The 23,064-nt window shown below is 35.3% G+C and overlaps 1 protein-coding gene across 22 annotated transcripts in view; it reads right to left on the reverse strand.

The window, feature by feature from the left end:
* The window catches only part of MYCBP2 (MYC binding protein 2), a 283,279-nt gene that overhangs the window by 114,615 nt on the left and 145,600 nt on the right, over positions 1 to 23,064 (reverse strand). For all 22 annotated transcript variants that reach the window (XM_045479572.1, XM_045479625.1, XM_045479647.1 and 19 more), the window contains 8 exons: positions 22,286 to 22,507; positions 16,124 to 16,315; positions 13,800 to 14,006; positions 12,831 to 12,962; positions 11,090 to 11,268; positions 8,875 to 9,017; positions 7,314 to 7,414; positions 6,428 to 6,646 (listed from right to left, as the gene is read on the reverse strand). In XM_045479572.1, the coding sequence (XP_045335528.1) occupies positions 6,428 to 6,646; positions 7,314 to 7,414; positions 8,875 to 9,017; positions 11,090 to 11,268; positions 12,831 to 12,962; positions 13,800 to 14,006; positions 16,124 to 16,315; positions 22,286 to 22,507 (1,395 nt within the window). The remainder of the gene's footprint in view (positions 1 to 6,427; positions 6,647 to 7,313; positions 7,415 to 8,874; positions 9,018 to 11,089; positions 11,269 to 12,830; positions 12,963 to 13,799; positions 14,007 to 16,123; positions 16,316 to 22,285; positions 22,508 to 23,064) is intronic.

Below are 23,064 nucleotides of genomic sequence, written 5' to 3' on the forward strand. Positions count from 1 at the left end.
TTTGATTTTTTTTTTCCTATTTTAGACACAGGACATACTGTAAATATGATGCTTTAAACATACTGTAAACTAAATTTTAAGAAACTAATACAGTAGTTTCAATATGATTAGAAATCATGGTATTAATGTTCAATATCAATTGTCCCTACTCCCAACTTGCAGTATCTACTGCTTTCTACCTAAAACTTGGTTGATATTACATTAATAATGTTTGTAAGTACACACTGGTAACACTGAAAAAATATTACAAGGTTGTTTTGATTTCCGTAAACATTCAGTTATCTAATTTTCTTGTGGAACTATATATATAGTAAATTTTCTATTTCAGTCAGTATGCATTTAAGGAATCTAAGTAGGTAAATGAAAATAGATGGGCAAAATATAAAGATATATTGATGGAAAGGAAACAAATCATTAAAATTTAAGGTTTTAGTCACTTTTAAGTTATCTACCATTCATAGTATCTGCTACAAATGATATTTTTCATTAGCAAAAAACTTCAGAACTTCATATATAAAGAGAATAAAAAAATACAAACTAAACACACATGATGAAAACTTAGATTTTTATATTTTCCTAATCTAAAGTTTCAATGTAATATGAGTTTATGATGGCACATACTTATATGTATGTTTTTAAGTAAGCCAATATAGCTTATTTTATTAAAGTTGAAATATGAATGAAGGGTAGAAAAACTAAATGTAATAAAATTGCCAAATATTAGCTACTGTGTTGAAAGTCACACAAACTAGGTCATAAAATGTATCTTTGTCCTTATCTTTTTAAAATCTTTTATTAGTATTTTTTTAAATATAGTTTAGTGTCAAGTTGGCTAACATACAGTGTATACAGTGTGCTCTTGGTTTCAGGGGTAGATTCCCGTGATTCATCGCTTACATGCAACATCCAGTGCTCATTCCAAGAAGTGCCCTCCTCAGTGCCCATCACCCACTTTCCCCTCTCCCCCGCCACCCCCATCAATCCTCAGTTTGTTCTCTGTATTTAAGAGTCTAATACGGGTTTGCCTCCCTCTCTGTTTGAAACTATTTCTTCCCCATCCCTTCCCCCATGGTCTTCTGTTAAGTTTCTCAAATTCCACATAGGAGTGAAATCATATGTCTTTCTCTGCCTGACTTATTTCAGTTAGCATAATACCCTCCAGTTCCATCCACATTGTTGCAAATGGCAGGATTTCATTCTTTCTCAGTGCCAAGTAGTATTCCATTGTATATATAACCACATCTTCTTTATCCATTCATCAGCTGATGGACATTTGGGCTCTTTCCATGATTTGGCTATTGTTGAAAGTGCTGCTATAAACATTGGGGCACAAGTGCCCCTATGAATCAGCACTCCTGTATCCTTTGGATAAATTCCTAGTAATACTATTGCTGGGTTGTAGGGTAAGCTTCTATCATCATCATGGCAGACAGCATTCTGTCTTGGTAGTCGAATTACAATTAAGCGGGACCATGTCAAATAGTAAACTATGAAATGGTTATAGGATATGATATGACAGTTAGGAAATTTCTTAAGTATGATATTGATCTAAAAAAATTACCTAGAATTAAGGCAAATAGCTTTGGTACAGGATTAAAAAAAATCTCCACTTAAATGAAAAGCTCACCTTTGTTCATAATTACATAAATGCAAATTAAAACTAAAGTAAGATACCATTACTCCCACCAATTCTCCCATTATATTAGCAAAAGGCCCAAAATTTAACCACATACTCTGTTGGGGAGGCTGTGAGAAAACAAGCACTCTCAAACACTGGTGCTGGGGACACGAAACAGTATAACCTCGACAGGACTCTCTCAACCCTAGCAAAGATACATATGCGTTCAGCTTCTGTAGCAGTAACCCCAAACCTATGAAGCACATGGCTCCTCAGTCTATATTTGTTTGACCCAGTAATCCCACTTCTGGGGATGTGCTTTGAAGATATATTTCTAAATACATGAAAAAACAAACAAAAAAGCCCAACATTTACGTAAGGTTATTCATCACAAAAAAATTAGCAAAATACTGAAAACACCTGAAGTGCTCACACACGCTACCTACTGAATAAACTATGATCCATCTTCACAGAGGAGCACTAACCAGTTGTAAAAAAAGAATGAGGATGATCTCTTTAAATGGTATGGGGAGATTTCTATGCATTTTGTTACATTTCAAAAAGTACCAAACAGATTTGGTGTGCTACCATTTTAAATAAAAGAAAAACCTACATCTATATCCATCTATCTATTTTTTCAAAAATAAACACAGGAAGGAAACACCAGGACACTCAATGGAGTAAGCTGAGAAGCAGAGAAGGGAAAGGGAAGGGCCTCATAATTCTGAGCATGTTATTTTATATGATTTTATTTCTGGAGCCATGTTGATATTTTAAATACTGTATAATGATAAAGTTAAAAGATAGAAGTTAACCAAGATAAAGATAAAGATAAACAAAGAAGGATGGGGGAAAACTCATAAAAATTAAGTACAAAAAAACAAATAAGCCTAATTTTATAGCAAAGTGATCATATAGCAACCTGCACAACCTCCACATATATGGATAAAAAGAATTACTCCAGGGGCGCCTGGGTGGCTCAGTCGGTTGAGCGCCGACTTCGGCTCAGGTCACGATCTCGCGGTCCGTGAGTTCGAGCCCCACATCGGGCCCCTATGCTGACAGCTCAGAGCCTGGAGCCTGTTTCAGATTCTGTGTCTCCCTCTCTCTGACCCTCCCCCATTCATGCTCTGTCTCTCTCTGTCTTAAAAATAAATAAACGTTAAAAAAAAAAAAAGAGAAAAAAAAAAGAATTACTCCAAGTAACTTCTGAATTTGGTACTTTGTTATCTAATGTCAGCAGCATATATTCTAAAGACAAACATTTTACAAGGAAATTGTTAATTTTACCCAGTAGCTTTATTTTTCACAGTGACACATAAATGGGATAGATATAAAGACAAGACTCCTATAATGTTAACTAGAACTGGTAGGTAGTATTCAAAAACTGATGAAAACATGATAAAACATGTAAAAAACATAAAATCCAGCTTGAATGAACTTCCACTGGCCAAATCAATTAAAATTTGATAATTAAAATAATTACAGCAAAGGATTATAACATTAAACAAAAAGAAAATTCTTAAATCTGTATTGATATAAACACATAAAATAAATGAGTGAATGTATGTTTAAAAGTGGAAGGGATGGAAAAACGGTCTTTTACAATAGAACACCAAATGGAAGGAATAACAGAATTAGAAAGCCACCATTTTGCAACCACTATAGTAATAAGTGATTTGGGTAAGAATCACCAATGGATGCTAAAACTGCTGGGTGAAAATTTGTTAGGGAGTATTTTTTACACAGTCTCTAGCTCTCTACCCATAACCCTTTTCAAAGAGAAAAAAGGTAGTTTTGGTGGAGAAATTTGCCAGACATCCTCTTAATCAAATGGTAAGTACTTCCTGATGGGATGCACTGACAAGAATACGGTATCAATTATGAATTGTTGCTGCCCAAAACAAGTAACCTAAGTTTAATCATTAGGAAACAATCAATCAAGTCCAAATAAAAGGATACTTCTACAGAACCGCTGATTGTATTCTTCATAAATGCCAATGTCAAGAAAGACAAGGAAAGCCTGAGGCACTATTTCAGATCAAAGGAAACAGAGAAGACCTGTTCCTGTGCACTACAAATGCACGTTGCAACTAAACGCAATGGATGAATCTGGTTGGATCCCAGATCTGGGTTTAGAAAAATGCCATGAGTGCTGTTGTTGGGGCAGCTGGCAAAACATCTAGCTTATAATATCATGGTATACTACTATTACCCATTATGGTAATAGAGCATCAATGTTAAATTCCCTAAATTTGACTAGTGTATTACTGATACACAGAAAAATCTCTGTTCTTAGGAACAAGGTGACTGTTCATGTTTGCAGCTTAAATGGTTCAGCAGTATCAAATACAGATAAATAAATACAACAAATGTGGCAAAATGTTAACTGATGAAGCCAGGTGAAAGGCATACAAGGTGATCATTGCACAAATCTTATTTTTTCCTACAGGTTTGAAATATTTAAAATAAAAGCTGAAACACATGGGGAATGAATATACACACTAACTCCATCTGTGTATGTGACTACACTTACATTATAAAAAACGGAAGAATAAACTACAAAGTTATAATAAAATGAAATGCTACCTAGGATAGGGAAGGAGGGAACAGAGATTGGGGATAGAAATAAAAGCTAGACTTCTCTGAGTACTCTTTCCTTTATAGATTTGAGTTAGGACAATGTAATCATTTAAGTTGTTATAAAACAAAACAAGATATAAAAAGCAGTTCCTAAAATCCTAAAATAAAAGAAATGATGCCAAATGTATGTCCAATTAGTGGCATAATCACACACACAGTAATTGACCATACCCACTTACTTTTTTTTTTTAAATATATTTTTTTAAATGTTTATTTATTTTTGAGACAGAGAGAGACAGAGCATGAACTGGGGAGGGGCAGAGAGAGAGGGAGACATAGAATCGGAAGCAGGCTCCAGGCTCTGAGCCATCAGCCCAGAGCCCGACGTGGGGCTCGAACTCACGGACCATGAGATCATGACCTGAGCCGAAGTTGGACGCTTAACTGACTGAGCCACCCAGGCGCCCCCATACCCATTTACTTTAAAACACATTCATTTCTTTATACATCCTAGATGGGATATACCCAACATGACAAAACACACCCACACATATATACACACAGGAAATGAATAACTGATTTTCTAATTCTAATATTCCCAGTGTCATTGGGAACAGGGATCTAGATGTATGAGAAAAAGATTCAAGGGTAAGGTCCTATGGACCTTATTCTGAATTAGTATCGTCAGTAGAAACTTCAGGTATTGTATCTTAAAAAAAAACAAAAAACAAAACATACACATAAATGTATCTATACAGGAATATATACACATATATAAAAATAATATGTGCCTGTGTGTATAAATACATGCATGAGTGACTGTATGTACCAGTTCTGTGCACTACAAATATTTAGAAACAATCACCAGCCCAAGAGAAACGAGTCAAATTCTTCTGCCAAATTTTGGCTCTTAAATACCAACACAAGAAATGTAGAAGATGAGCCTAGAATATCTTACACTAGTGAGGGAGGATGCTATGAATGACTACAAGGGGTATGTCTAAAGGATTCAGGCAGCAAGCTGAAGAGGCTCCTACCAACAAAGACATATGGTCCATTTTCTCAAATAAAATTCAAGGAAACAAAAAAAGACCGAGTTGGAGAGGAACCTCCTCAAGTAGATAACAAGAGACTTGAGAGACATAACAACCAATCACAATGTATGGATCTTATCTGGATTCTAATTCAAACAATTAAAAAAGTTAAACTTTTATTGTGAATCTAACTCAATTAAAAATGTACATATTTGATGACATGAAGGAATTATTAGCATTTTCTGTATAATAATAATATAGTTACATTTTATGGGTCTATATTTAAAGATACATAATAAAATATCCATAAATGTGCTTTAAAATAATCTAGAAAGGGGAAAAGTGGGTGGAGAATAAATGAATCAGGTCTGGTCAAGAGGTTGGGGTGGCGGGGGGGGGGGGTGTTGGGTTAAACAGGTGATGGGGATTAAGGAGTGCACTTGCTGTGATAAGCACAGGGTGATGTAGGAAAGTGTTGAATCACTATATTGCACACCTGAAACTAATATTACACTGTATGTTAACTGGAATTTAAATAAAAACTTAAAAAAAGCTGGTAACTACTGAATCTGTGATGATGGATAAGTGCAGTGACTGTCTAGTCCTTTTATATGTTTACCACAGTGTATAATAAAAAGTTGAGTATTCTGCAAGCACATAAAATTACATTGATGAAGTAGACAAATCTTCCTTCTCCTCCTTAGTTTACATGATACAATTTAAAAAGGAATAAAGACTCTGGTTACTCTGTAACAATATTATATTTATAAATGTTTTATTATTTTTTACATTATTTATATTAGAGCACTCGAAGTTCTGCATTGGATATGCAAATTTTCAGAACTCAGGCTGTGGTATAAATAATAGCAGTTCAAACAATATGATTTTTAAATTTTCATGCTTATACCCACTACTATTACAATATATAATATGCAGTTTAACATTATATACTGCACTGGACTTATAAAAACATATGAGAACAATTCTCATAAATACTCCCAACTATATGCTTTAATGACAAAAATTCTATAAACATTTTTGTGTATCTGACAGTGCCTAACCACCTGATTTCTATATTTAAATACTATAAAAAACTATACTTCTAAACAGAGGCAAAGTATCCTGTAAGACATCATTATAGAACATCAAACCAACTTTTAAATTTAAACTCTGCCCAGGAGTCAGCGCCTACCTTGTAGTGCATCACACATGCAGGTTTATAGGGGTGCTCACTCTCTATGACTGCATAGTGATTAGAGGTTGTACAAGCAGAGAGGCCTTGCTCAGGCTGGTTTCCTGTGGTGCTATCTGTTGACTGATTAGGATTGAATGCAGGGGGTGCATACTTCTGATTCAAAATGGCAACTGAGGGAAGTAACTGTTGGACAAGGCCAAAGACTTCTACAGCCACCTGGTATAAAAAGAAATGATTAAATGAGATAATAAATGTGAAAATTGCTTTAAAGTTGTTAATTACTGTAATTGTTGGCCATCCTTAATAACTAAGATATTATTAAGAGTTTCTTCTGACTAAATTTTCGCTCAAAGAGAAATTTTTTTTATGGAAAAAAAAGATTTACCTTAGATGTCTTAGATGTTATATGAAAATAACCTTGTCTATACTTGTAAACACTTTGCCTTTTTTGTAATCTGCCGTAAACTAGGTTTTACTCAATCTTTATGCTAAAGAATCAATAGTTTATGATTTCCTCCATATCTTGACTATTTCTCAATTGTAAAATACTCCTACCTTGCTATTTTTATTCAAAAAGAAGACTTGGCATCAACTTCATAAATTACAAAAATCTACTTAAACTCTCCTTATATGTCATAACTCTAAAATATATTTCTCATTCCCAAATTCTTCAACTGTAAAGCCAATAAGTAAGCATAGTAATCTAGTCAACAATATGAAGAACAGAGAGGTTTAACTGATAACTTCTACCATTTTAACATGTCTATCTCTGTATGTTACTTGTAACCCAGGTGCCTCAAAGATTAAAATGTGTATAAAGATACAAAGTCTAAAAAAAATGATATTAAAAAAATATTCAAAGTTACATAATTAAGTTACACACCTTGGGAATAGCAGCAGCTACTGGTCCTATGTAGGCTATAATAAGGGGAAGCAGCATGGAAAACAGACTGGAAGAACTAAGCAGTTCTGGAATGTCATCAGCTAAAAAAGGCATTAAAACTATAGTTAGAAGGTAATTTCACTGTAATGTATATATGCTATACTAAATCTATATTCTAGTCTCTTGAGCAAAATAAAATTATCACTCTTATAAAGGACCTGGCCCTATTTAAGGGCTTTACTGACATAAGCCATAGCAATTAATCCTCACAGTAAGATACTTTTATTATCTCTACTTTTTACAAGAAGAAACCAAGGCACACACTGTTTAAATAACTCATCCAAAATCCTATAGCTGTAAAATGACAGAGGCAGGATTAGAACCTACAGTAATAGTCATGATGTTAACCACTACACCTGATGCCACACGTGGCTACATGTGTGACATTAGGCCAATTACTTAATTGGCATATGCCTCAGGTTACTCCTCTGTAAAAAGGATAGTAACAGTACTTCCCTCAGTGGGTACTATGAAGATTGAGTTAATATATGTAAAACATTAGAACAATGCCTGCACATATTAAGCACTACAAAAATGCTGTTATTAAGCTATATTGCCTTCTATTTTACCAAGAAAGCCTTTTGCTAAAGGACATTATAATCATTTACCCAATGAGCACGGTGCTGGGAAGATAAGTTGAGTCTAGACTGAGATCACCTTTATATTAAAGGCCAATTATTTCCAAATACTTCTTTCTAGATATGCTGTTGCATCAGAATAGGATTCAGTTATTTTAAAAATACAGTTTCTTAGCCCAGCCCAAACCTGCAGACTGGATGGGCCAAACATTTTTTATTTTTAGCAAGTTTCCCAGGTGATTCTGATGTGTACTAGGCTTAGGAACAAATGTTACAGATTACAGTAAGTCTGGGTGGGTTACAATGAATGCTTGTGTAAATGAACTCCACTGCCAGTGTGGAGGTGACTAGGTAGCTAGATGTGGAATGGGAGAACAGCGGCAGTGAGGCTGCTGGGATGTTACCCATCTACGGGGAAGAGGACATGTGCCAGCACCATGGTAGCTTGGACTATGGAAGAACAGACAGGGGAATACAAATTGGAGAGTTGCCAGTGGAAGAACTTATAGAACTGAAATCAGACAAGTGAGTTTGGGGAGATGTTTAGGGTTACCCAGACCTTTGGGTGAATGGTGATAACATTACTGGAAATATAGGAAGAAAAACACACCTTAAGGAGAAAATAAAATGCTTTCTGAGTACTAAAGTAAGGATAAAGCAAAGACTCAGCTTTATCCTTGAGTTTTTCTTACTAGGTTAACTAAGGAAAAAATAGGTATCCGGTAACTGCTTTTGGACATTTTAAAAAGTTCTGCATTAGAATATGGAGAGTATGGCTGATCCAAAATGAATGTGTATGTGTGAGCAGATCTACAATGCATAAAACACTCTGGGATCCTACAAAATAGTTACTTTTCAGTAACTCTGTGTACAAGTTAGGGAATAAAGAATCTAAAATATGACTATTAAAAGAAAAGTCTTACCATCCACAGCAAGAGCTCTGTGCAAGAGGTCTTTTGCAGCTCGAACAACAGTGCTTACCACAGAGAGAGCTCTGCTACAGTTTTTATCTTCTTCATTGGCTTTACTCAGAAGCTGGGATTGTAAATCTCCATCAAATTCACTCCTGTAACAGGAGTAATACATGAGATTATTTTACATGGTAGGTAAAACATGATCTAACTCTAGTTAGATCAGAGCTCCTCACTTAAAGTGAAAAAAGTTAAAGTTGTAACCGTGCAATTTCAAGGAGTGATAGGACTTCAAAGAAAAATACAGCCGGATGAGGATATAAAGTTATTTTAGAATAAGACCAAAGAGAGTCTATATCAGGAACTGATATTTAAATAAAGGCTTGAATTATGTTAAAAAAACAAAAAGCTGAGGATAAAATATTCAGGCATAAGGAATAGTAAGATAAAGGTTCAGACAAGAACAAGACTGGCAAGTTCAAGGAACAGAATGAAGACGAGTGTGACAGGAATGAAAGGAGCGTGGAGGGTGACAGGAATCACACCATGTGAGCTCCATAAGCCTCCGTAAGACCTTGCATTTCGTACTGGGATGGGAAGCTGTGAGTGGATCGTGAGCAGGGCAGAACTTGGCCTGATGCATATTTCTGTGAAACCCTTCTGGCTGCACTGTGCAGACTGACTGCAGGAGGGCCACCAAAAAAGGTGGGAGGGAGACTGGCGGGGAGACTGGGTTAGAAGCTATGATTGTTACGCAGGGGGCGGCAGTGATGGTTTGAACTGAACTGTTAATTATGGGAGTTAGAAAAGGTCAGACTTAGAACATTTTAAAAGCACAGCTGCCAGGACTTGGTGATGGAAAGAGTGAGAGAAACAGGGAAGTCAAGAAACTCCAAGGTGCTTGGCTCCAACCATGGATGGGGAGGAGCACTGTGACACATTAAACTACGATGTCTCACAGGTGACCTTAAGCATTGTTAAAGAGGACATGTTAAAAGCAGCTCATCTGGGGGCGCCTGGGTGGCGCAGTCGGTTAAGCGTCCAACTTCAGCCAGGTCACGATCTCGCGGTCCGTGAGTTCGAGCCCCGCGTCGGGCTCTGGGCTGATGGCTCAGAGCCTGGAGCCTGTTTCCAATTCTGTGTCTCCCGCTCTCTCTGCCCCTCCCCCATTCATGCTCTGTCTCTCTCTGTCCCAAAAATAAATAAAAAACGTTGAAAAAAAAAAAAATTTTAAAAGCAGCTCATCTGGAGACCAATTACCTGCCTACAGAACCCAGGACCATACTTTACAAGAAGTGTGACTTTAGGCAAGGCATTTAACCCTCAACGTGTCTGTTCCCTCATCTGTGAAGCAGGACAAGCGCCCACCTCATGGAGTTACTACAAGGACTAGCTAATAACACAGGTCATGCACTGAAAACACATGTGTTAAGAAACACCTTATTATGTATCCTAGGGCCCCAAGAACTAGACTCAGAGACATCAAAATATATTGCAGACTGGATAACAGAACCAAGGCAAAGCTAGTACTTGGATAGAAGTGATCTGATCACTAATCTTCAGTATTTTTAAAGAAGAAATGAACTGAATGTTTTTAGTATTTTTGGTATTTTTAAAAAAGAAATGAACACACGTGCCCAGGAGATAAAAATTTCAAAGATATTAAAGAAGTAACGACAAAAACATTTTAAAGCATTCACCTTTACAGTGAACAGTGAAAAAATAGAAATATAATAAATATATATAAAACCATGACCCTGGGATCATGACTTGAGCCAAAATCAAGAGTCAGACACTCAAACAACTGGCCCACCCAGGTGCTCCTATATATTAATATGAGATCTTTTTACACAAATCAGCACAAGTATGTGCAAGGAAGTTATGCTGCATAATTTAATTATAACTATGCATTTAGCATTTTTTTTTTAATTTTTTTTTTCAACGTTTATTTATTTTTGGGACAGAGAGAGACAGAGCATGAACGGGGGAGGGGCAGAGAGAGAGGGAGACACAGAATCGGAAACAGGCTCCAGGCTCTGAGCCATCAGCCCAGAGCCCGACACGGGGCTCGAACTCACGGACTGCGAGATCGTGACCTGGCTGAAGTCGGACGCTTAACCGACTGCGCCACCCAGGCGCCCCTGCATTTAGCATTTTTTACCTTGATATCAAACTGTATGTGTTCTGTTGCTTTAAAATGCCCCCTTCCCTGTACATACACACTTACCTATAGTACAGGATCTGTGGAATCTGTCCTCTGGTTTGATTTGTACCATTACTACTCAAGCTGCATGTGCTGAATGTGAATGTCACGCCGTCCGGGCACTGAACTGTGGTCATTCCTCCATCTCCATTGGCTGTACGGCTTCCATAGTTCCTCAAGCGCACAGCATATTTAACATTTTCCTTCACAATAAAGATGTAAAACATGTTTATAATGTACAGAGGCTATAAAAAAAAACTGGGCCAGTATACTGAATTTCTTTGTCCTATTTATAGATGATTTGGTTAAGCACATTTTTAATGAATCAAACAGGAAGATAACTCTTAATGATGTTTATTTTTTAAAAAAAACTGTACTAAGTACTTCGTGTGCTTTGATTAAGTTAATCCTTAAAATAACCTCATGAGGTAAGTACCATTACTATTCCTATTTTACAGATGAGGAATCTGAGACACAGAGAAGTTACGTAAGCCATCCAAAGGCACACAGCTATTAAGTGATGGAATGAGTATTTGAATATAGGCAGTTTGACTCTAGGCCCATAAAGAATTCTAACCATAACAAAAGATTTAAAGTACATAATCTAATTATTTTTCTTTGATGAGTTTAACTTTTGAAATAATTTTAAGTGTGGGGAAAAATAATGGTGAATCTACTATATTTTATTTAAGAGACACTCAGAGATAGAAACAGATAGGTGGAGAAATGGGAAGAAATATCCATAAGCAAAAGTTGTCCCAAATAAGATGTACTGTGCATAGAAAATATGAGATACAGACACTGGTGCCTTATGATCTATGATATACACTTCACAGTGAAAAGATTTTTTTTGTTTTTTGGTACCCTAACTCTTTTTGATAAGGCCTCTGATGAACTTCTCTTATCCCAGATTCTGTTCTATAATAAAAATAATAATTTACAGTTGAATTCAGAATTACTCCAATTATAACTACTTTAAGATTAGGTAGAGGCGCCTGGGTGGCTCAGTCGATTGAGCATCCGACTACGGCTCAGGTCATGATCTCATGGCTTGTGAGTTTGAGCCCCACCTCAGACTCTGTGCTAACGGCTCAGAGCCTGGAGCCTGCTTGGATTCCGTGTCTCTCTCTCTCTCTCTCTCTCTCTCTCTCTCTGCCCCTCCCCCACTCATGCTCTGACTCTTTCTGTCTCAAAAATAAATAAACATTTAAAAAAAATTTTAAAAAGGATAAGACTTCTGTTTTGGTAAATAGTTATGTTACATGAAGTAATAAACAACTTTTATATAAAGTAATAGTAACTTTAATAGTTAATATGATCTATTAAGGCCATTTTTTAAAAAAGAGTTTGGCACAATAAGAGAAGAAAAGACAGGAACTAATATTTGCTGAGTTTCTATACTGTACTAGACATTGAGGCAAGTACTTTATTCTATTATTTAATTTCATCTGAACAACACTACAATGTAGGTACAATCCTTCTGAATCTTCAGATAAGCCTCAGAGTGGTTAAATAATATCTAATGTCTTTAAGCTATGTGAAAGTGCAGGCATCTGAAGCTAGTTCCGTCTGACTCCAAAACCAAATAATACTTTCTACTATACCAGACTTTAAGAGATCTTTTGCAAAAACACAATACAGTACAATATAAGGAGTATAGTAGTGACTCTATAAACATTTTAAGCATCACAAAAATACTTTTCATTACTTTTTAAGTAAACTACATAGTACCTCTTATTTATAAAAGAAACATAACTGAAATTACCTTTAAAGGAACAACCTTGTCAAGTCTGATTTCAGCTATATCACTGGGTGAGTCATCTGTTGTATACGTTCCTTTGACTAATTCTAGAGATGTCCATCTGTGAGAATGAGTCGAATCTCCTGCATGTTCACTCTAATTAAAACAAAAACAAAACAAAACCCACCCTGTTCTTAATTTTGTTTTATTGTCTTTAAGCAGTTTCTTTCCTTGCATATGAAATTATCCATTAGCATTTCCCCATATATAATGAAGAAAAAAAATTTTAGTAAATTATTTATTTTTATCTGATTTCCTGAGGAGTCTACAACCTAAATCATACAAATGGGCTTTTCTCATCTGATGTCTTAAAATGATTTCCACTTCTTCATAAGATGAGTGCTAATCTAATTAAAGAGCCTAATGAAGTAGGACATAATTTAATTGCTAAGGAGAATCAAGATATAGATAGATTTCTATTTTTTATGAAATGATTTACATGGTAACTTTTTGTCCCATTTTAATAAAACTTTGTGAAAACTCAGGTAATTTAAATAATTTAGAGAATACAGCAAGATAGAGCTTAATCAATCAATCAAAACTATCTTTACTAAGAATAATCCATTTGCACTCTATGACAAAACTGCTTTAGTCATGGATACAGGTAATAATACTGATCTGAATACTGTTCTTGTTTCTAAAAAACTACAAAAGCAAAAAAATTACACAAAAGTTATATTCAGAGGCTTAGCTCTATAATTTCTAGTATTTTCATTTAACATCTTCCCTGGAAGTGCAAAAAATATGAGGCAGAAGTGATCCAGAATGGCACAGAAGCAATCATGCAGAATCATTCTTTCCATTTCTTTAATGTCTTCCATGACTAATGACTAATCTGCTAAACCCTCAAAGATTTGGACACTCTTACTATGATAATGGGAAGTCCTGATGCACAACTTACACACAAGATGACACTGTTACAGTGGTACTTACGTCATCAACTAACACCTCTAATTCATATTCATGAATTCCACCTCCTCCATAGACAGAAAAACCAACCACAACTATTCCTGGTTTGTCTACTGAAAAACAGATTGCATCAGGGGACCCATTCCCAGTGTTCCAACTTCTTCCCTGACTTGTTTTTGTGAATCGGTTAGCACTGGCTTTAACAGAGTGGAGAGAATTAAGTCCATCAACCTATGAACAACAAAAGCAGTTACACATCAGTAGTCTGTACCTTAGTGTTAATAATATACCTACAACAAAACTATCTCCAAACTTCTAAGAAATTCAAAAAATAATCTACATTTAAGAAGTAGGTGTGAACCTTTCTAAATGTACATTCTATTAAGAGATTATATAGCAATAAAACTAGATTTTATCATTCTAAATTCACAAATCATCACAGGACAGTATTTTCTTCTCTTAGTCATGCATTTCACTTAATTTATAATGCAGAACTACAAACATGTAAGTCATCACAGTCATAACATATGAATGAACTATATCACTCACTCTGAAAAGAAATACCAAAATTTCATCAACATTCTGTGGACCAACAGTTTTCAATCTATGTGACATAGAGCTCTAGGAATTCTGGAGAGAATTAAGAAAGAGGTGGACTAAGTTTCCCCTCTTCAGTGGGACTATCCCCTCCTCTTATCTGTGAGTTTTCAAGACTTCATTTGCAGAAAATACATATACAAAAGTGAATATATATACATAACTACAACATCATTAATTACAGACTTTCATTAGAGAGGATCAGTGAACTTATTTTGGATTGAAAGTGCTCTTTTCAATTACAGAGCCTGCTTTTGATTTAAGTTGGCTGTAAAAATCTGAAAGACCTATAAGAGGGAAAACATTGAAGTTTATGATTCTAACAAGAATTTCAAACTATTCTGGGAAAGAAGAAAATATGGATGTCTAAGTCATGACCTTTGTAAATTTCCAAGTTCGTAGATTAGGCACCTGCAATCGGAGCATTCTTTCTCATTGGAAAGTTAAGTTCATATGGGGAAAACCAGATAGTAACCTTCTGAGGGGGACCTATGCATCAGACTTTCCTCCAGGATCTGGTACAGAAGGGAAGCCTATTATACAGCTGAATGACCAAGTGAAAAAAAGACAAATTAAAATTTTCTGACAAGGGGCTCAATGACCTCCTAGACCAAAGTCAAAGTGAACTAAGAAATGGAGGAAGTGGTTCCCAGGGTTAAATACTAAACTCTGCTCAGGTGCATGTAATCATTCAGAAATCCTAAAGGCTAAACTGTTGCTATGAATTAGTAATGAGTATACACTGGATAGATTAATTTAGAATAGATTCCAAAATAAGTCTACAAGTAAGAAAAAGCAAAGGCTAGGGATTATAAAAGCAAAAGAGAGAAAAGATGTTATTTGGCAAGCAACTGAGTACATGCTAACTAATCAACATTCATTTGAATGATATAAGATATTTTGCATTGTGACATGATTTTTAAAATCAACCTTCTGTCTGCATTTTGGGGAAAAAATTAGAAACATTCACTAAATTCAGTCAAAATGTTTAGATAAATTATATGGCAGAGCGAGCAGGACAGTGATATGATTAAAAATTATGTTATTTTGCAAAATATGAAGCACTTTAAAACATTTCAAAGTAGTTTTCTCAAACATACTAATATTCGATTCTTTTAAAACTTTGTGATAATAGCTGTGCAACAATGTGAATGTACTTAATGCCGATTTTCATAAAATTATTTTTTGCATTTTATGGGGTGCCTGGCTGGCTCAGTTGGGGGAGCGTGTGACTCTTGATCTTGGGGTTGTGAGTCTGAGTCCCACGCTAGGTGCAGAAGTAACTATAAAAATAAATTAACTTAAAAAAATTACTTTTCCCATTTTACAGATGTCATTTGTCTTGTGTCAGTCAAGTGGGCAGAACTAAGGTTTAAACCTCTTTACCTTTTCCATACTGTGTGTTCCCTACTAGTAGCCCCATTTCTATTCCTCATGGGCCAGCAATGTGAACTATTTTGGAACATGGCAGTGAGGTTGTACAATGGGGCAAATAAGAGGAAAATATGCAGTGTGTATTGCTGTGACGTCTTGGGGAAACTGGTGAGAGAGGAAGCAAGCAACAGCACAGAAGAGGTGTAAGGAAGGGAAAACCAAACAAACAGCCTGCTTGAAGTTTTTTTTTTTTTATTTAAGAAAACAGTACAAATAAGATTAAAATTAGTTTATACAAAGACAAAATATATGAAAAAAGAAATTATGTGGCAAGCTTAAACATGTGCTTATTATCCAGTCTCAAAATAAAACATCACCTCAGATCCCAGGGCTGATGCTGTCAGTTCACTGACAATACTGGCCAGCAATCCACAGGTGTTGGAAACCAGGTGAGAGGAGAAGAGCTCATTTTCTCTCCTCAGGCTGTTCCTGACTGGGAGCACAACAATGACCAGCATTTTCTCCAGAACTTCACGGAAGCTTGTCATACCTGAGATATTCTCTTCACTCTATGATAGATGAAAAAAAAAAAAAGTTCCAAATACTGCTTTATCTTCCTTCACCTGAGTACTCAATTGCAAAATCTTATCTTTCTAAATGACACCCTTAAAATTCAGGTTTGACTCTATGTCTAGAAATCCATCCAGTTGTATGTGGAACCACTGACTTTACTTTTACTGTTCTTTTTTCTTTTTTTTTATTTTATTTAAAAAAAAATTTTTTTTAACGTTTATTTATTTTTGAGACAGAGAGAGACAGAGCATGAACGGGGGAGGGTCAGAGAGAGGGAGACACAGAATCTGAAACAGGCTCCAGGCTCCAAGCTGTCAGCACAGAGCCCGACGCGGGGCTGGAACTCACGGACCGCGAGATCTTGACCTGAGCCGAAGTCGGCCGCCCAACCGACTGAGCCACCCAGGCGTCCCTTACTGTTCTTTTTTCAATTAGTCTCTGTGTATCACAAAAGTACCACATATTTACAAGATGTATGTGTTTTTGTTAGCTTTGACTCATTTTCACTTACTCTCTTATTTAACTTCTCAATAATAATTTTTTATGACAGAAAAACACTCCTGCTATTTAAAAAGCTTTTTCAATAGGACAAAATTCCAATCTAAGATAATTATTTCTGGTATAGTTACAGGTAAAACAACTGGGAAAGTCTGTACAAATCTTTTTTCTAATAAAACTTTTTCTGTACATGCATGTAATAAAAATATGGAATTCTACTACAAATACTCCTATGCAGTTTTACAATTTCTTCTGTACTTGACTTCCTAAATGATGATAAAACATTCCAACCCCTACCAATAAAAATTTCAAGATAAGAAATTATAAAGTCCCAACAAAGACCAAGGGGAAAACATAGGTCTTTTTTTCCAGAAACCAAGTGAAAAGATGATTAAATTAGTTGATGTCCAGCATGAACATTATTTATATTTTTTTACCATCCTCAGTATCATTTAGCCCACTGTGGACACTGCGCAAAATGCATCCAATTTCATGAGGGGACAGTTGTGACCAATGACCCAATTTTACTGTGGACTAGAGAATCAAACAATTTGGAATTTAGTTCCAGTTTCTTCATAGTGCCTTAGCTTCTGTAAAATCAGGTAAACTATATACTCTGATTCAGTTATCAAAATCACCTAGTTGCACCCTGAATAGCCAAGTTTTTCCACAATACTTACATTCCATGCTGCTTTACAAGATACAGCAAATTCAACAGATTTCATAAAGTCATAAAATCTCAAGGTAGAAAAGGGTCTTTAAAGTTAAATCAGTCTTCCCAAGACAAATAAAATATGTAAATGAGGGTACATTCAACCCATTATAGAAAATTAAGTAATTTTTTAGTTAAAATAATCATGAGCATTATTTTAAACCACTCCCAACAGCTTTCCTTTTTGAGAGAGAGAGAGACAGAGACAGAGTGAGAAAGAGAGAGAGAAAATCAGGGGCAGAGACCAATGTGGGGCTCTATCTCACCACTGACAGGTGAGATCATGACCTGAACTGAAATCAAGAGTCAGATGCTTAATCAACTCAGCCACCCACGTGCCCCATCAACAGCTTTCTTAATGTGCAATCTTAAGCTAACAAAAAGTCACTTAGAAATAATCTTCCATCCTTGGCCCAAGAACTGAGAACCAAGATCAATGGAACAGAATAGACAACCCAGAAATGGACCCACAAATGTATGGCCAACTAATCTTTGACAAAGCAGGAAAGAATATCCAATGGAATAAAGACAGTCTCCTCAGCAAGTGGTGCTGGGAAAACTGGACAGCGACTTGCAGAAGAATGAACCTGGACCACTTTCTTACACCATATACAAAAATAAACTCAAAATGGATGAAAGACCTCAATGTAAGACAGGAAGCCATCAAAATCCTCGAGGAGAAAGCAGGCAAAAACCTCTTTGATCTTGCCTGCAGCAACGTCTTACTCAACACATCTCCGGAGGCAAGGGAAACAAAAGCAAAAATGAACTACTGGGACCTCATCAAAATAAAAAGCTTTTGCACAGCTAAGGAAACAATCAGCAAAACTAAAAGGCAGCCGACAGAATGGGAGAAGATATTTGCAAATGACATATCAGATAAAGGGTTAGTATCCCAAATCTATTAAGAACTTATCAAACCCAAAAAACAAATAATCCAGTGAAGAAGTGGGCAAAAGACATGAATAGACCCTTCTCCAAAGAAGACATCCAGATGGCCAACCGACACATGAAAAAATGCTCAACATCACTCATCATCAAGGAAATACAAATCAAAACCACAATGAGATACCACCTCACACCTGTCAGAATGGCTAACATTAACAACTCAGGCAACAACAGATATTGATGAGGATGCAGAGAAAGAGGATCTTTTTTGTACTGCTGGTGGGAATGCAAACTGGTGCAGCCACTCTGGAAAACAGTATGGAGGTTCCTCAAAAAACTAAAAATAGAACTACCCTACAACCCAGCAATTGCACTACTAGGCATTTTTCCAAGGGATATAGGTGTGCTGTTTCGAAGGGACACATGCACCCCCATGTTTATAGCAGCACTATCAACAATAGCCAAAGCATGGAAAAAGCCCAATGTCCATCGATGGATGAATGGATAAAGACGTGGTATACATATACAATGAAGCATTTTACTCGGCAATCAGAAAGAATGAAATCTTGCCATTTGCAACTACGTGGATGGAACTGGAGGGTATAATGCTAAGTGAAATTAGTCAGAGAAAGACAAAAATCCTATGACTTCACTCATATGAGGACTTTAAGAGACAAAACAGATGAACACAAGGGAAGGGAAACAAAAATAATATAAAAACAGGGAGGGGGACAAAACAGAAGAGACTCATACATATGGAGAACAAACTGAGGGTTACGGGAGGGGTTGTGGGAGGGGGGATGGGCTAAATGGGTAAGGGCCACTAAGGAATCTACTTCTGAAATCATTGTTGCACTATATGCTAACTAATTTGGATGTAAATTTAAAAAAATAAAAAAATAAAATTAAAAAAAAATAATCTTCCATCTTTAGATTATTTCTATTATCATTTGAATAAGATTACCATAAAACATCAATTCTTATGTAATTAGTTCTCCTGGCTTTAAAATAATAAATTCCTCATTTTGCTAAAATTGTAATTCTTCTAGCCTTTACATCACTTTAATTCTCCAGAAACTTTACTTTTTGGAACTTCTCAGAAAATTAGCTTTGGATGAAACTCGATCCCGAACTGTACTCCATAATCAATAACCTGGAAGGGCTTTATCAGGGGGATGGGTGGAGTGTATTTATTTAGTTACACCCACTTAGTTTCTAATTAGTAACTAACAAGATTAATACGAGAAGCTTCCCATATATTCTCAAAATGAACTTAACAGTGTCAATGCTTTAGTTGAAGAACCAAAATGTATGAATGTATGTGTATATAATCACATATATGTGTACATAGATATGTAATATGTATAATATATAAAAATAAATAATATGAAAAAAATAAATTTATTAGTACATCACTAGCCCCTTAAATTTAAAATTTTTAAAATGTTTATTCATTTTTGAGAGAGAGTGAGAGAGCGCGTGCACGTGTGCGCACACAAGCGGGGGAGGGGCAGAGAGAGAGGGAGACACAGAATCCAAAGCAGGCTCCAGGCTCTGAGGTGTCAGCATAGAACCTGACACGGGGCTCGAACTCATGAACTGTTAGATTATGACCTGAGCTGAACTCACATGCTCCACCAACTGAGCCACCCAGGCACCCCATTAGCCACTTAAACTTTAGAAAAGGGAACTCATTCACCAGTGGTGGGGAATGTAAGCTGACACTTGGTTTCTGGAGGGCATTTTAACAATTTGTAGAAAAGTCTTGAGGTGTTTTCCTTTTACTTAAGAATTTTTCCGCTCCTGATGACTTACTCCGGAAAAGTCATCATTAATATACATAAAAATGTAGTCAATGATATTTTCAGCAACACTGTTTAAAATAGTGGGAATAATCTAAATATATACATAGAGAGAGAAAGGACTCATTAACTATATTATGCTACATCCAAATGGTAGAATCCTGTATCTATTAAAAAGAGGGTAGGGGTGCCTGGGTGACTCGGTCAGTAGAGTGTCTGACTTCGGCTCAGGTCATGATCTCATAGTTCATGCGTTCAAGCCTCACGTCAGGCTCTGTGCTGACAGCTCAGAGCCTGGAGCCTGCTTCAGATTCTGTGGCTCCTTCTTTCTCTCTGCCCCTCCCCTGCTCAGTCTGTGTCTCTTTCTCTCAAAAATAAATAAAAACATTAAAAAAAAAAAGGAGGGTAGAACATGTACTACCTTCATAGAATATTGATAAAGACATACAAATACACAATTATTAACCATTAATAATTACCAAATGTTTGTAGAATTCCAAAAGAAAAACATAGAATTACCCATAACTTTATCACCTAAGTATTATTTTCATTTCTCAGTATTTTCTTACAAAATATGTATTAAATACATATTACAAGATATGTATGTCTTTTGCATACATATTTTACATAGTCATCACAGTACACCATAGTCATACTAAAGTACATAAACTTTAGTTTCTGATTTTCTAACTAAAAAGTTTAAAAACATTGGCCTTGATATTAAATGTAAATAAAGTTATTTTTAAGGGCTGAACCTTTTTCTATCAAGTTGATATATCCAAATTCAAGTATTTCACTTAATGATGAACATTTGGGACTCTAATTAAGGTTTTCCATTTTTCCTTTTAATAAAGTACACAAAAGGCTTCAGTCTTTCAATTATTCCCTTGGATAATTTACTTTGTAAATATTCAACAACATAATACTGAATTGACAATTTATCTTGTAAAAATATCCTCCAGTTTACAGACACTCCCCCATTGCCAATTCAAGAGCTGACTCCTGCCTCAACTAGTACCTAATTGTAATCCCAGTAAATAGAAGGTACACAATAAATACTTGATGAGAGACCGAAAGAAAAAGATTACTTAGATTAATTACATAATGCCAGGAACCATCATCAATAAGTTCAGGAGGTTTCCTCATAGTCTCACCAGTGTAGGACTTGATAAGAGAAAAAAACTCTTCATTTTTCTTAATTTTTTACAAATAAATTAGTACCTTAATTCATCCACATTTAATTTCTAGTAAGGCTTAAATTTTTCCCATAATGGCTTACTCTCTAAAGACCCTCTTATATTTACTCTTATTATTTCTACTGTAATTCTACAAAGTATTATTAACCGCAAATTTTCTTCCCATTCTGCTATTGTCCTTCATTTCTATATGTCACTTAAATTTTTCTCATTATTTTTCTGTTGCTTCAGTCAACAGAAAATTGCTATTGTATAATTAGGATAACTATTCTATTTTCTACTGCTTTTTTTGGCTTTCATTTTAAAGATTACTCCTCATCAACTTGATAGTATTATATATGGTTTTCACATGTATTTAAGTTAATTTTTCTCCATAGTGCTTTCTAATAAACCAGAAACAGTTTCTAAAGCATGTTTCCTGTGACTATTGTTTTAGAGTACTTATTTTAACACACCAAAATGTTATAGAAAAAAATGTCTCAAAAATTTACTTATTTCCCTAAGAATTCTACCTTAGCAATCTAAAATAAGAGAATATACAAGTTTGCTTATAGTATCTGCAACTTTCAAATGGTTTGGCAAATAATATATGTGAATATTATGTGAATAATATGTGAATAATATGAATAATATATGAATTCACTGTGCAACTTTCAAATTTTTTATAGGTTAGGTTTCATTCAAAATAAAAAAGTGAGAGAAAGAATAATGCAAATTTACAGGTAAACGTGAGAATTTTTTCCCCTGAATTTTAGCTCTTCTTGTGAAACACATACTTATTTGGTAAATATCAATATAGAAGAATAAGCACCAACTTAAATATGCCCTCCACTTACTTCAGTATAAAAGATACTTTGGGAAAAGACCTACCTGGCTGAGCTTTTCCATATGTGCTACCAAAAGGGGGAACCGGTGAACTAGTGTTGAGTCATTCTCTGTACTAACTTGTTTAACAATTGATCGTAATAGTACTTCTCCATCATATGCAATAGGGAAGATGGAAGTCAGCTTAACAGAAGTGTGGCACAGAGCTGACATAACAGCTGCAAGCAATCGGCTACTTGAAGTCTTGAAGTTTGCTTCCTGGATATCCTTTAAAAAAAAAAGAAAGATGAGCCCATCAAAGAAATATGGCATCCGTTTAATCCAAATGTTTGGATACACAAAAGTTAAACAATTTTTAAATCATACCAAAGTTTTCTAGCACTCATTTTAATTGTCTTGATATAGAATTTAATTACATCAATACTTTTAAACACAACTGTTTAAGTTACTATTCAATGAAGATGTAAAATTATTAAATATGGTCAAATACCAGCCTCCTATTCTCCATTCAATGAGTTTATATATCCTCAGAATCTTAGTCCTCTCTAGCACTATGCTCAAAGAATTACATCAAAAAGGCCCCAATTAGTATATATCTAAGACATGTCCAGTAACAAGCACTGAAACAATTTTCCTCAAATAATTACTGATTTAAATTATAATTCTGTGCAACTATAACATTTCACTAATGGTAATGTAGCATAATGAATTACTATAATAAACATTTCACTAAGGTTACAAAATATGTCATCACATTATAATTGTAATATAATTATAATTTCTGATGTCATCACATCAGAAAATTAACAGCATACTTGTAAAAT

This window comes from Leopardus geoffroyi, chromosome A1 (genome assembly GCF_018350155.1).
Source record: "Leopardus geoffroyi isolate Oge1 chromosome A1, O.geoffroyi_Oge1_pat1.0, whole genome shotgun sequence".
In the NCBI taxonomy this organism is placed as follows: Eukaryota; Metazoa; Chordata; class Mammalia; order Carnivora; family Felidae; genus Leopardus; species Leopardus geoffroyi.